The sequence below is a fragment of the Microtus pennsylvanicus genome, chromosome 9 (assembly GCF_037038515.1).
Source record: "Microtus pennsylvanicus isolate mMicPen1 chromosome 9, mMicPen1.hap1, whole genome shotgun sequence".
Classification (NCBI taxonomy): Eukaryota; Metazoa; Chordata; class Mammalia; order Rodentia; family Cricetidae; genus Microtus; species Microtus pennsylvanicus.
The window spans coordinates 60,684,642-60,699,142 of record NC_134587.1 but is presented as its reverse complement, the minus strand read 5'-3'; the positions used below and the strand labels follow the sequence as shown (position 1 = coordinate 60,699,142).

The following is a 14,501-nucleotide window of genomic DNA, read 5'->3' as shown; positions in this document are numbered from 1 at the left end:
TGCTACCCGTCCCTCCTTGAAATCCCCTATGCAGCATGTAACCCCAGGGAACCCTCCCAGAAGGGACAGAGCCTTCCTCCCTTGATCCTGTGCTTCCCAGCACCTAAAACTAAGAGTCCAAGTTACAGTTCTGGAGATTATCCAGCCACGGGTCTGTGCTACAGTCATGGAGAGACTGAATAGCCCCTTAGGGAAGCTCTGGCCAGGGCCAGGTCTTCATGTCTAGGGCACCCGACAACTAAAATATGCTAGTCAAATTCCAAAGTTGGAACTTAAAAATTTTTTAATGCACTCGTTTGGCCTTTAAGAACTATATGATGACATATGTTTAAAAAAAAATGTCTGATGGGGCCAGAAAGATGGCTCAGTAGTTAAGAACATTTGTTGCTCTTGTAGAGGACCCTGGTTCTATTCCCAGCACCCACACAGTGGCTCACGATCATCCATAACTCTAGTTCCACGGTATCTAACCCCCTTCTTCTGACCTCCTCAGGCATCAGGACACACATGGTGCACATGCATTCATACAAATAACATACATACATGCAGCAAACACTCATACACATAAGCAAGTCTAAAATTAAAAAACATTGGCTAGGTTTTGTGCAATAATTAGTTCAACACAAAAATATAACTTAAAAATGAGATTCTTAGTAAGTTTCAAATAATTATGCCCTGATCATAAATAGTTTTTATTTAAGAATGCATATTCTTATGATTCAAAATCAAATGTTTTAAAGGTAAAACTAATAAAAATCAGCATGAAAATGTTTTATTTAAAATAGTTACAGGTGACAAGAAAGCAGCAAGTCTTTAAAGATCAAAAGTAAGCATCTAAGCTCAAAAATAAAATTAAAATCTCTTATCACCATTATGCTCAATAACAAATATTTGACCAACAGATTATAATTGTACAATAAATAAAAAAGTCTTTCTAATTCTTCTTTACCAAAAACTCATGAGCTGATGAATTAACAATAGGAAGTTAATAATCTTCATTTAAAAAAAAAGGCACATCCAGGCAAACAGTTCAGGTGATTGTAAAATGCAGTGTTAAAACTCTGTACATAACTGACTGACGGCAAATAAATTACTCCGGAGAAACACGACGGGAGAGGTTTTGAATGCAAGCAAACACGAGGACACTGGCTCTTCCTTGCTGCTGCTGCTGTCTCTGATGGAAGGCTGGCAAGAGGGAGCAGCAACAGACCATCTCAGGACTCACAACCCCCCAAGGAGGACCCCGCCCCACAGTCCAGTCCCTCATCATCTGGCGCTGTCAGAGACTTGACCTCCTCTCTGGTCTTGGCACACACTTTGTAATGGCCGCTTTCCACAGCACTGGGGCAAGTAGGAGGCTAAGTGTGGTCACGCTTAGAATAAGGAGGTACACCTGCAACAGATCAATGGGCACAGTCACGGGGGTTCCGGAAGGTGACTACAGGACGTTCTGTGGTTTCAGAGGGCACACTGAATAGCACATGGTCCCACTGAGTGGCAGAGCTTACCCATCTTTACAGAAAGAGGAAGTAGTGGGGGGGGGGGGAGGACATTTGCAGTGGAAACAACTGGGATTTAACCACTGATGGAACGCTGTGGTGAGGTCTCGTAAATTCCAGGGTAGCAGCCTGGTTTCTTTGCTAGCCTGAAGGTGACCACGCTCTTCCCATGGTGCAGCCCTGTGTCAGCTTCAGTGATGCCTCATTCAGTGGACAGGCCTCTACCATGGCCCTTACACTGCCACCTCCTCACACTCCTTACACAGGGACAACCACTGGTCTCTAGATGCTCTGCAGGCTTCCTGTGCTTCCCTAGGAGCTTCTATTGTAGGCTCCAGATAACAGCCCACTTCTCCTCAGCCTGCTAATTATAATTACTGTAAAAGACAGTGACATCACTTCCTGGCCTTTGGGCTAAGATCAAGCCGAAAAGATGATGGCAGGGATTAACTAGCTATTTTCACCTAAGAATTTCAACACCTTAAACCAGAAGGAAGCAGCCAGGTCCAGCTTCCTTCCAGGCCAGCTCAGAGCCCACTGAGAGTATGCTGCTGTCCCAGAGGCCTGGTGTGCCTGGACTCCCAAGTCAGCACAGTGGGAGTTGGGGAGTGTTCACTCTTTGCTAGAAATGCTTGCACTGAAGCATTCGATGTGCTCCACAGGACTGTCACGCCTGTGAACTTACTGACTCTCACCTCTCTTGAGATGATGCCCGCTCTTCGTGCTCGACTCCCCAGAACGAAGGAGAACTCGCTGACCTGTGCCAGTCCCGCTGATACAATCCACTTGATGTACTGGCTGCTCCGTGGCAAGATGAGAGACAATACCAGCACTGCCAACACAAACTGTAAGAATGGCTTATCACATCACTATTCACGACCAAAGGCAGACAAAACGACTCTCATAAACCAGAACCGAGATGGAGAACATCAGTGGCTACCATTGTTTCTAGCCACAAATCAAGTAGGAAAGTGCACGCAGCAGCATGTTAAATAATCAGATATAGCACAATTAATAAAAACCCAGACACAGAAATTGGGGTTCAACCTGAAGGTCAGAAAAGCAAAACAGCCAGCCACTGGCTCTTTCCTCTATTTCAGTCTGAAATGGCGATCCTGCCTCCAGGGATTTCAGAATGAGACTGTGTGTGAGAGCTGTCTCTTCCCATCTTATATTCCTCTCTAGGGCTGGGATTAAAGATGTGTACCACTACAGCCCAGTTTCTGATGTGGGATGTCCTTCTGCATATGTATTGCTTTTATTGATTAATGAATAAAGTTGCTTTGGCCTATGGCGGAGCAGAATATAGCCAGAATGGAAGGGATATATAGAGAGAGTAGGTGGAGTCGAGGAGACGCCATATAGTGATGCGGGAGGTCCTTCTGTTTGTATGTTGCTTTTATTGGTTAATGAATAAAGAACTGCTTTGAGCCTATGGCAGGGAAGAACAGAACGAGGCAGGGAAAGCTAGGCTGTATGCTGGGAGGAAGAAGGGTGGAGTCAGGGAGAAGCCATGGCACAGCCATTGGAGACAGATGTGCCGAAACTTTGCTGGTAGGCCACGAACTCGTGATGATGCACAGATTATGGAGATGTATTAAGATATAAGAGTTAGCCATAAGAAGCTAGAACTAATGGGCCAAGCAATGATTTAATTAATACAGTTTCTGTGTGATTATTTTGGGGCTAAGCTATCAGGGCGGCCGGAAACCAACAAGCAGCCTCCTCCTACTACAATGTAGCTGCCAAAGGAGGCAGATGCCATGTAGCAGATCAATAAACAAGAGGTGACAAACCACGAGCCTCATGGTAAAATATAAAATAATAAAAATGCGTTGAGATATAAGAGTTAGTTAATAAGAAGCCTGAGCTAATAGGCCAAACAGTGTTGTAATTAATATGGTTTCTATGTGATTATTTAGATCTTGGCCACCTGGAAACAAATGAGCAGTCTCTACTTACAGGTTTCTATGGCAAACTAGTGTGGCTAGTGGGATTAAAGGTGTGTGTCACCACTGCCTGGTCTGTAAGGCTGATCAGTGTGGCTGTTTTACTCTCTGAACTTCAGGCAAACTTTATTTATTAAAATACAAATGAAATATCGCTATAGCCAGAAGGCACCAAATAAATAGAAACTGTCTTAAATCCATATAGAACAAGAAGGCAAAATAAAAAGTTTGGATTCAGTGATAGAAAATAAGCCTTCCCCCTTCAAACTGAATCAACAGCATTAAATAGTAAGCACTCAAGACAGAGGTTCATTCCATATATGAGAAAAGCCTGGAAGTGGCACGCAGTTCAGAACTAGCAACTCGCCAAATACTGCTAAACAGGCAGTCACATTGTGACTTAGACACCAGTTCAGGTCACACAGTAATTTGTGGTCATGAGGATGGGCATTTAGCAGTGCCCATTGGATTTCCTGTATGCTGAAACATACCTCCAATCAGGAAGGAGACAATGGCGGCTCCTCAGACTTAACCACAACAAGCCTGTTGACCCAGAAAGATGCTCCCCAACCTGGCTTCTGCTAATTCCCAACACCTCAATTCTGAAACAACACATCATCCTACCATCTAAACCACTGGCCCAGACCTGCCTCCTTGGGCCTGCCAAGGGCGTGGGTGGGAGTGTCTCTGGGAGCCACAAGTGTCACTGGGGCTCTGCAGGACTTAGGCAGTGACTGGCTGGAAACGAGGGCCAATGGGAAGTGCTCTGCTGTGTAGTGAGCAACAGAGCAGTGTGGACTTCACCAGCTCTGAGTGCTAAGAGCCAGCCTCACTTCATACCTTCATGACGACCACAGACAGGGTGAGGAACACCAGCACAGTCAACTCATAGATCACAAAGGTGGGGAAGACATGGAGCCCTGTGGGAGACAGAGACAGAGACTTCAGAGCAGGCTCCAGCCATCTCTCGGCTACAAGTCTACAACTCTGTCTTACTCGTTAAGCTTGCTCTTACGGAAGACTTAACTGAAACCCAAGTCCTTCTGAGTGCTTTGGCAAAACCCTCTCCCTCTTCTGGGGAAAGAAAGAGGCCCAGCAGCCCTCCTCCATTGGGCCACACCCGCAGAGAATGCACGAAACTCCCAGGTCGGCACAGGACCCAGCACTCCTTCTGGACTAGGGACTAGCGCACACACAGCTTGAGTGTGTGCACGGCAGCCACAGGAAGGGTCAGGAAATGTCCCACAACTACACAGTCTTCGTCATTCCTCACTTGGCTCACACAGGAAGAAACCAGGGAGCAGGCCTTGCCCTAGGTACCTCCCATCGCACTGATGAAACCTGACGAACAACCAGCTAATTCTTGACCTTTTTTTTTTTGTCCATTTTCCCTATTTTAAAGTAAGTCTTTCCTCAGACTCTAGAAAAGCATATTTATATACAGCCATACAAATGGGTCTCACATGCGTATCAAAGGAATTGCAGCATTGAGAGGAATACCTATGGATGCGAAGAAAATGATGGCCAGGAAGTCTCGGATAGGCTCGATGTAAGCCACGATCTCCTCTGTGACCATGTGCCCCTGAGAAGAGACCAGTGCTCCAGCCAGGAAGCAGCCGAGCTCCATAGAGACGTCCAGCAGCTCTGTGACCTGAGGATGAGGGACTCAGCTTCATTAAGGAAAACACGTACTGCCCAGTCTGCTCACTGCCAGAGACTGCTCACACCCTGATACTCTTCAACCCAATACAAGAACCACAGTGCACACCAAGAATGGCTAGTATCCAAGTGCCACCCAGAGACGCAGGTTCCTATATGCAGCTCCAGGAGGGCCCATGAGTGGCCAGAGATACCTTACACAAGAGACTAACATTGGTTGAATTAACCACACTTGGGGAGAAAAAAATTAATATTTTAAACAGTCACTTATGTAGACCACTGTAATATTTTTAAATAAGGGTATTTTCCAATCTTTATTTCAGTTCTAAATTTTTAAAATTTTATATGTATTGGTGGTCTGCCTGCATGTCTGTCTGTGTGAGAGTATTGGGTACCCTGGAACTATTAGAGACAGCTGTAAGCTGCCATGTGGGTGTTGGGAATTGAATCCTGGTCCTTTGGAAGAGCAGCCAGTGCTTCTAACTGCTAAGCCATCTCTCCAGCCACACCAACCTTTATTTTGAATAAAGGTTGTACATTTTTTATCTGCATCAGGAAAGAGCCAGACTTTAGCACTAAAACGATTCCTGTAACTGACCTCAAACCTCATAGTAGGCGGACAACCACCAGCAGGTGACGACATTGACAGAGTACAGAGAAAGCTCCCACCGCAGAGAGGATGAGAAGGTCAGACGGAATGGATGGTCATCCATTTAACCTTGCCCCGTTACACACAGAGCTCAAGACTGGCTTCTGGGACATCCCCAACAGAACAACCACAAAGATACTTTAAAACTATAGGAAATAGCAACAGTCCAATACAAAACATTTTTTTAAAAGAAGTACCACTTACAATGACATCAAAAACACCATTAAACATCAAGACACAGGTTCACAAAATGGCAGAACCTTTGTACCCAACACAAGATGCCACTGGGGTACCAGAAGATCCCAACAGTGAGAATGCAAACACTCTGCACCAGGAAAATGTCAATATCCCCTCAAATAATAGACAGATTTAGGAATGCTAGTGAGACTTAACGCATGCATGAAAGATGAAGGCCAGACCTGAAAACTTACAAGGAAGTGGAAGAAATCACAAATAAAGCTACGATTATCCTGATACAGAACCAAAGTTGGGTCAGGATGCTACTGGATGCCAAGCTACAAAACAGTGTGAGAGCAGTCACGGATTAACAGGCGAGCAGTAGCAAATCAAAGTAACACCCCACCCTTGCATAAGCACTTTGCATGAGCAAAGGAAATATACACATCAACCAATAGAAACGCACATAACTATGTACATATACATAGATAGTATACATACACTGATGGGGGAGTGTCATATATCAATCTGTTGATTTTATTGGTTAAGAAATAAAGAAACTGCTAGGCCCATTTGATAGGCCCACCCTTAGGTGGGTGGAGTAAACAGAACAGAAGGCTGGGAGAAAGAAGCTGAGTCAGAGAGTTTTTTCCACTCCAGGCAGATGCAGGTTAAGTTTTAAACCGCCGCTTTCTGGGCTGTGCCGCCATTGCGATCTCTGTCTGGCCCCTATGGGAGACAGAGCTTTTCAATGGAGCATTTGGAGTAAAGGTCTACGGATTGCTTGATGGCAATGTGGACCGCTGTGTGCCTGGAACTGTGTGTGGCTCAGGGGCACCAAATGGCTCTGAGGCAGGAGCTGCTCCACTCCACCAAGATGAACTGTGCTGGTCTCAGGCAAGAATTACCGTAATTACCATAAAAACAGCACAGTTAAGGTTTAGACTCCGCAGGAAACAGGCAGTACCGTATTACCCCTATGTGGCGCAACTTAAGTTTTTAAGAAGTGCTTAACATTTTAAGAAATGCTCCTGGATAGTAAAAAAATGTTACAGATTCACAATAAAACAGATTCAGACATAAAAGACCACACTGTTGGATGAATGTATGTAGGCTTGAGAGAGAGAAGAAAAAGAATATAGAGAATAAAGTTAATGGTTTAAAAAAAAAGTAAAGTCTTTAAAGAGACAGAGTACAGATAGTTATAGATTAAGAGAAATAAAGTAAAAATAAGCCACATAAAAATGGAAAATTCACAGAAAGTCTGGATTATGTACATTGTGTTTTCTTTAAAATTTTTGACTGTTAAGGAGCTAAGTACAGAGAGACATTTCATTACATGGGCTGCCAAGCTAAACCAGAATGGATATAAAAGTATTACGATTTCAAAATTTGGGTTTAAGAATATGATGCTTTGGAGAGGGTCTTCTTTTGTTTTCACAGAGGACCAGACCCTGTGGATTTCTTCTATTCCAATTTGGTATGATAGACCACGCCCTCCTGAAAGGTTGTTGTGAACATCTTCAGAAAATTGCTTCGCTCAACTGCCAACTGAGATGAAACTAACACACAGGTTATACCATGAAAAACCTAATTAACAACGCCCCCATTCAGCAGGAAGCAGTTTGGAGAGAAAAAACTGCGCCCATGTTCCCAAAATATTGTTTATAAATGTTCTTTTACATTTAAAGGGGAAATGATATAGGTATGAATAATTTGCATTGGTGTGGATTTTAAGGCCAATTTTGTTATATGTATATGTATTTCTGATCTTGAATAAGGTGTTGTGATTGTGTAGTTCATTTTTAAAATATAATGTATAATTAGGAAATATAGGTTGTTGATGGATAATCATAAATAATAGTCAAGTTTGTAGTCATGTTACTTAGATTTTCTAGATATATAGAGATATATTTCAGATAGGCATTCTTCATATCTCTCAAAGGCTGCAGAATATGGCATTTAAAATATTTTAATAACTTAGGACTTTTCATGGCAATGAGACATATCTGCTCCTGGCAGCACCAATCTACTTCGAGAGGAAGATGGGCATTGAAGAGGATCCTTATGGAGTTTGATAGCCATTTGGGCAAAAAACTGCTCTTGCCTGGACTGTTGCATAAAATGGACACAGAGAACCCGCAGAGAGAGGACTGCTGAACTTGCCTAAAGGTGAGACGGTCTTTCGGGGTTCATGACTCATGAAAGAGTCTGCGAGACATTCTGCAGGACACAGCAGATAGTGACTGAACTGTCTTTGAAATTATCTGCTTCATGGAAATGTCTGCTGGATACTATGGGCCTGAAGGCTGAAGATGGCTGCCCCAACAGTACAGAGAAACTTTGGGTGACTGTACAGGCAGCAAGATGTCTCTGTCATTTCTAGAGCTTTGGACTTAGGTAATATTATATCCTTCTGGAGTCTTTGATGGAGTTGAAGAATGGATAGGTAGTTATAGTTTTCCATTGTTATGATAAAAGATAAAATAGATATAAATATTGTAACTGTGATTCTTGCTTAATAACTGTTTTGCTATATGTAATTTTACTATGTTAAAGTTAAAGCCTTTCTTTTTTGTTTAAACAGAAAAAGGGGAAGTGATGGGGGAGTGTCATATATCAATCTGTTGATTTCATTGGTTAAGAAATAAAGAAACTGCTAGGCCCATTTGATAGGCCCACCCTTAGGTGGGTGGAGTAAACAGAACAGAAGGCTGGGAGAAAGAAGGTGAGTCAGAGAGTCGCCATGATTTTTCCACTCCAGGCAGATGCAGGTTAAGATCATTCCTGGTAAGCCAGCTGGTGGGCTACAGCAGATTATTAAAAATGGGCTAGTCCAGGTGTGAGAGCTAGCCTAGAAGAGGCTAGATAGAAATGGGCCAAGCGGTGTTTAAAAGAATACAGTTTCCGTATAATTATTTCAAGTAAAGCTAGCCGTGGGGGCGGCAGGGTGCCGGGGACGCAGCCCCGCAGCTCCAATTATTACAACACATACACTATTCACTTGTATTTACAAAAGCGCACACGTACACACGTATACCTCATACAAAGGTACAAGAATGAATTCAAACACTTGCACATACAAATACATAACACAGCTACTTGGATTCTGGCAAGGCTACCCTACAAAGCAATGGACAAAGATTCTTTTATACCCGTGAGAAACCTCATACCACAGACTGAACTCATACCCCAGGTGGACTGTAGATCTAAAGGAGAAAAGCGGAGCAACGACACTTGCAGAAGACACTACAGAACATCTTCATGAGCCCAGAGTAGCAAACATCTACACATCCATACAGAAAACAGCAGGTGCTAGCTATAAAGAAAACACTTGCTTGTTGGGTTATATTGAAATTAAGAACCTCGGTTTATTAAAAACTGCCATTAAGAGCAAGCCAGGATCAGAACACATTAGCAAACATGGACGTGACACAGAACACTGTGCAACCATATGGACACAAGCGCTGGCACATTCTACAGTGGACCTGAAGGCATCAGGCCGGAAGAAGCCAGATGATAACAGCCACGTGGTGTCTGATCCAGTTTATATAAACATGCCAAGAAGCAGCAGCAAGTCCACAGTGACGGACAGTGGACCAGTGCTGATAGGGATGGGGAAGCAGCAGCAGGTCCACAGTGATGGACAGTGGACCAGTGCTGATAGGGATGGGGAAGCAGCAGCAGGTCCACAGTGATGGACAGTGGACCAGTGCTGATAGGGATGGGGAAGCAGCAGCAGGTCCACAGTGATGGACAGTGGACCAGTGCTGATAGGGATGGGGAAGCAGCAGCAGGTCCACAGTGATGGACAGTGGACCAGTGCTGATAGGGATGGGGAAGCAGCAGCAGGTCCACAGTGACAGACAGTGGACCAGTGCTGATAGGGATGGGGAAGCAGCAGGTCCACAGTGACGGACAGTGGACCAGTGCTGATAGGGATGGGGAAGCAGCAGCAAGTCCACAGTGACAGACAGTGGACCAGTGCTGATAGGGATGGGGAAGCAGCAGGTCAACAGTGATGGACAGTGGACCAGTGCTGATAGGGATGGGGAAGCAGCAGCAGGTCCACAGTGACGGACAGTGGACCAGTGCTGATAGGGATGGGGAAGCAGCAAGTCCACTGACAAGCGGCCATAATGGCACAGTACTGAAGCATTCTGGGAACCACCAAATCACACAGTAAGATGTTTAAATGTGAAGGTTATGTTACATAAATTTCATAGCTGCTTTTTTATTGAGACAAAAAAAACCTAAAAAAAATATTTTTAAAGGCTACAAATGAGTAAGAAAATTACTGGTTCCATAGAGAAACAAGCAGACCACACTGAGGCATAGCCCAGAGCGCATCCCAGGTGTCTTGCATCACGTAAAAGGAGAGCTGACTCAGCAGCTCCGAGGAAAAGGGAGCCCACTGCATATGTGTACGCAAACACACAAAACAGAAACGCTAAGGTCAAACACAGACAACACCAAGTGTGGGGAGGGTGTGGATGAACCCGGCTCCCATCAGTCTCAATGTCACAGATTAGGCTTTGGACAGAGAAGACAGCGGGGAAGGTGACCAGCAATTAAAGAAATGAAATCCAGGAGTAAAACCGTGGGGATAACAAACAGCAGCTCGCTCGCATCACCACTAACTGCAGCAGCAGCAGCAGCAATGACAAGCACTGTGGGAGCATCTGATGTACAAAAGGCCAGCACGTCCTAACACCCAGCACTGACAGTGGGTGCCCAACAAAGGCTGTGGAGTGAATAGAGGAAGAAACCAAGGAGAGCCGGGGGACAGTCACTCTGGCTGCTGTATCCCTGGGGAAGGCAACACTGACCCCACAGACAAGACAACTTTGCTGGCGGTTACTTTCAAAAAGAAAATAGTCTGGAATAGGCAAAACAGGAGAAATTTTAAATAAGTAACATTCTTGAAATAATTATAGTTATCATGAGCAGAAGCAAATGTGTGCTTCCCACACATAAAGAAAGAATTTGCTAATTTACTTTCTAAAACAATGAAACCTTTAATCTCAGGACAGATTCGGTGGAAGAGGAACAGGTTCCTCAGGGCAGTGTCCTGTCTCGCTTAGCGGTGTGGCCAGGCTACCTGCCAGCCTTTCCCAACCCCTAGCACTCACTTCCTTCCTTAATTTCTGAAACTGCTATTTAATGAGTACTATACAAACGAATTCACTCAGCCATATACAGCCTTTGAAGAATGGCTCCTTCGCTCTGCATGGCTCCCTGGGCTTTGTGGGGACAACAGTTTTACTGTAGGACAGCATTACCTGCTATGGATATGCCATAATTTCTCCTTGTTTATTTAGTGCATGCATGTTGATGTGTGTGCATGTGCACTTATGAAGGCCAGAGGTCAACTTCAGGTGCTTATCCAACCACACTCCCTCTTGCTTTGCTTTTATGTATTCATTTTTGGAGACAGGGTGTGTAGCTAGACTGCATGGCAAGCAAGCCCAGGGTCGCTTCTGCCCCTGCCCCTGCCCCTGCCCCTGCCCCTGCCCCACAATACGTCACTTTTGGATTACAGGACCTTGTCACTGCCTGGGTTTTGCAGTGGGTCTGGGGACCCAAGCTCAGGACCTCTTGCTTTCAAGGCCAACACTTTAACAACAGAACCATCTCCCCGGCCCTGTAGACCACAGCGTCTTACTACTCACCCTGAAGAACAATCACACTGGATTTGGCCATGAACATTCACGAGTTTCTGAGTGAACGTCCACCTTCACTTTTCTGGGGTAAGTGCCAGGTTGCACGGCTGCTGAGCAACACGGTGGAGGTGTGTGGCAATTCCGCCTTGCTATTTAGGCTACTTAAGGATGCCCCTGACCTTCCCCCACTCTCTCAAGAGAAGTCTACTTTCTAACACAAATCTGGTTTGTCTTACTTTATTTTTTAAGTCTTTTTTTAAAAGATGTATTTATTTATTAGGTATAGTGTTCTGCTTGCATGTATACCCGCAGACCAGAAGAGGGAACCAGATCTCTCATTACAGATGGTTGTGAACCACCATGTGGGTGCTGGGAATTGAACTCAGGTCCTCTGGAATAACAGTCAGTGCTCTTAACCCTTGAGCCATCTCTCCAGCCCCACATTTTCACTTCTTTTATTCTTTAAGATGATATTATTTCCCTCCTTGCTTCCTTCTAAGCCCTCTCATACCCGTCCCCTTGCTCTCTTTCAAATGCATACATGGATCTGTTTGAAAGTCCTCTTTATGGCAACAGAAGTCACACCATTAACTAGCTCATCTCACCAGAAAAAAATAAAAAATGGTTTGAAACTTGATCTGCTATTTTGAATGCAAAGTTGTGTGAAGCTTAAGATAGTCATGTGTGTCTGTGCCTTTTCATGAATACACGTCTGTTTTTAAAAATGTAAACCCTGTCTCGAAACACAAACAAAATAAATGCAGCGCTCACAAATCATATTTCTCCAAAGTGGTTGGTAATGATCAAAGGTTCAGTCACGGTAGGATAAACTGTGTGTGTGAGATAAACATTCCAAGTGTCAATGCTTTAAACGCTCCTCCAGTGAGACAGATCGCACACAGGGCCACAGGAACTACAGATACTTGAGGATTACCGTCAGCATCAGAAAGATGAAAGCAGACACTCCTAGGATCAGGATTTCTTTGTTCCCTTTGCTCTCCACGTGCAGTTTTCGGTAGTACGGGCCTATGAGGTAAGTCTTTATGATCAGACATAAAAGGAAAATGGCAGCCAGCGAAAAGAGGGTCTGTCCAATCAGAAACAGGATCCGCAGCGCTTCCATGATAACGCTAGAAAGAAAAGAGAGGATGGCATTTCACCTCCAAATATAGGCCTTTAAGGTCTATAAATCATCTGAAAATATTTTCTTTAACATGTTACAAGGTAAATGACTGAATCATACACAGTTTGTTTTTAAATGCTAAAATACAATCTATATATTACATTAACTTAGAAAATTAAGTCATATGCCTCAAATGTGGATTGTTTTGGGATCTCTGCTTTGGAGTCAATAAGTTTGGTTTTGTTGTTGTTTTGTTGAGACAGGGTTTCTCTGTGTAGCTTTGGAGCCTGTCCTGGAACTCACTTCTTGACTAGGCTGGCCTTAAACTCACAGAGATCTGCAGGCCTCTGCCTCCCTAGTACTGGAATTAAAGGCATGTGCCACCACTGCTCTGCTGAGAAATAAGTTTTTTAGGAAGTTTAAGAGAACACCAGAACTGGGGAGACACCAGTGGATGAAAGCATTTGCTCCACAAACATGAAGATCTGAGCTCAAATACCTGACACCCATTAAAAAAAAAAAGGCCAGGTGTGGTCATGCACGCTTTTAATCCTTTTAATCAAGAAGTAGAGGCAGGTAGATCTCTGGGAGTTTGAGGCCAGCCTGGTCTACATAGCAAATTCCAGGTAAGCCAAAGCTACACAGTAAGACCCTGTCTCAAACAGTAACAGCAACCAAAAAGAGCTGAATATGGCCACATGCATGCTCAAAACCCCTGTGCTGTGGGGGTCGGAAATGGGGGAGCCTGGGGCTTGCTGGTACCAGTTTAGCACCAGATTCAGTGAGAGGCCTTGCCTGAAGGGAATGAGGCAGAGTCATAAAGTGGGACACCTGATATCCTCCTCAGCATGCACGCCCCATGAGTACACTGCACACACACACACACACCATAAGCATACATTCATGTACACACATACACATATACACACACCATACACAGATGCACACATTCACACACATGTACACACACACACGCATACACATTATCCACATACATTCATGTAGAGCCCCCCACATACACACCATACATAGATGCACACATGTACACACATGCACACACACAGTCTCAACTGACAGCTTTTGGTCTCTGGAGATGCTATATAATAAAGCTAGAGTCAGAAGGACTCTACACGTCTACAGGAGATAAGCACAGTTTATAAGAGTCAGTTAGAGTGTGTCTACTGTCTTTCTCTCCACCTTCCTAATTCTGTAAGGCTCCCTATATTTTTCATCTGTGCTTATATTCTTTCTGCCATTCCTGGAGGCCAGCTGGACTTGTAACATAACCAAAGGTTTTTTGGTCAAGTTAATTTTTAGTTGACTTTTCCTTTCATACGGACCAAGCAAGGGCTGAGTAGGCTTGGGCTGTTTGTGGGGAAGAATGAAAAGAATGAAGGACACAGCAGTTGACATCCACCCAACGTCTCTTCTACATCACCACAGGGCATGGCACACATGCAAAGACATATGTCTATGCATTTATCTATGTACATCTATGTATATAGATCACTGCTTTCCCAAGGCTACCCTGGACATGTACACCTACTGACTCACTAAAGCCTCCAATTGCCTTAGAACAGGTGAGTTACCGTTCCACTCCATAACCACAGAGGGGAGCAGTGAGGTTGTGTAATCTTCCAGTCCAGGAGCTGGTAGACAACAAAGCCAGGATCAGCCTGGTGGTGTCACCACAGGCTATGCTCAGGACACATATGACATGAGTTAGAGACCACACTGGGAAAGGTATTGTGTAGCTTTTTTGTTTTGTTTTGTTCTTTTGAC

At 44.3% G+C, this 14,501-nt stretch overlaps 1 protein-coding gene across 11 annotated transcripts in view; it reads right to left on the bottom strand.

The window, feature by feature from the left end:
* Positions 1–756: 756 nt before the first annotated feature.
* The window catches only part of Slc9d1 (solute carrier family 9 member D1), a 39,507-nt gene continuing 25,762 nt past the window's right edge, over positions 757–14,501 (bottom strand). For all 11 annotated transcript variants that reach the window (XM_075986215.1, XM_075986207.1, XM_075986214.1 and 8 more), the window contains 5 exons: positions 12,531–12,726; positions 4,949–5,099; positions 4,289–4,368; positions 2,195–2,344; positions 757–1,393 (listed from right to left, as the gene is read on the bottom strand). In XM_075986215.1, the coding sequence (XP_075842330.1) occupies positions 1,280–1,393; positions 2,195–2,344; positions 4,289–4,368; positions 4,949–5,099; positions 12,531–12,726 (691 nt within the window). In that variant the 3' untranslated portion in view covers positions 757–1,279. The remainder of the gene's footprint in view (positions 1,394–2,194; positions 2,345–4,288; positions 4,369–4,948; positions 5,100–12,530; positions 12,727–14,501) is intronic.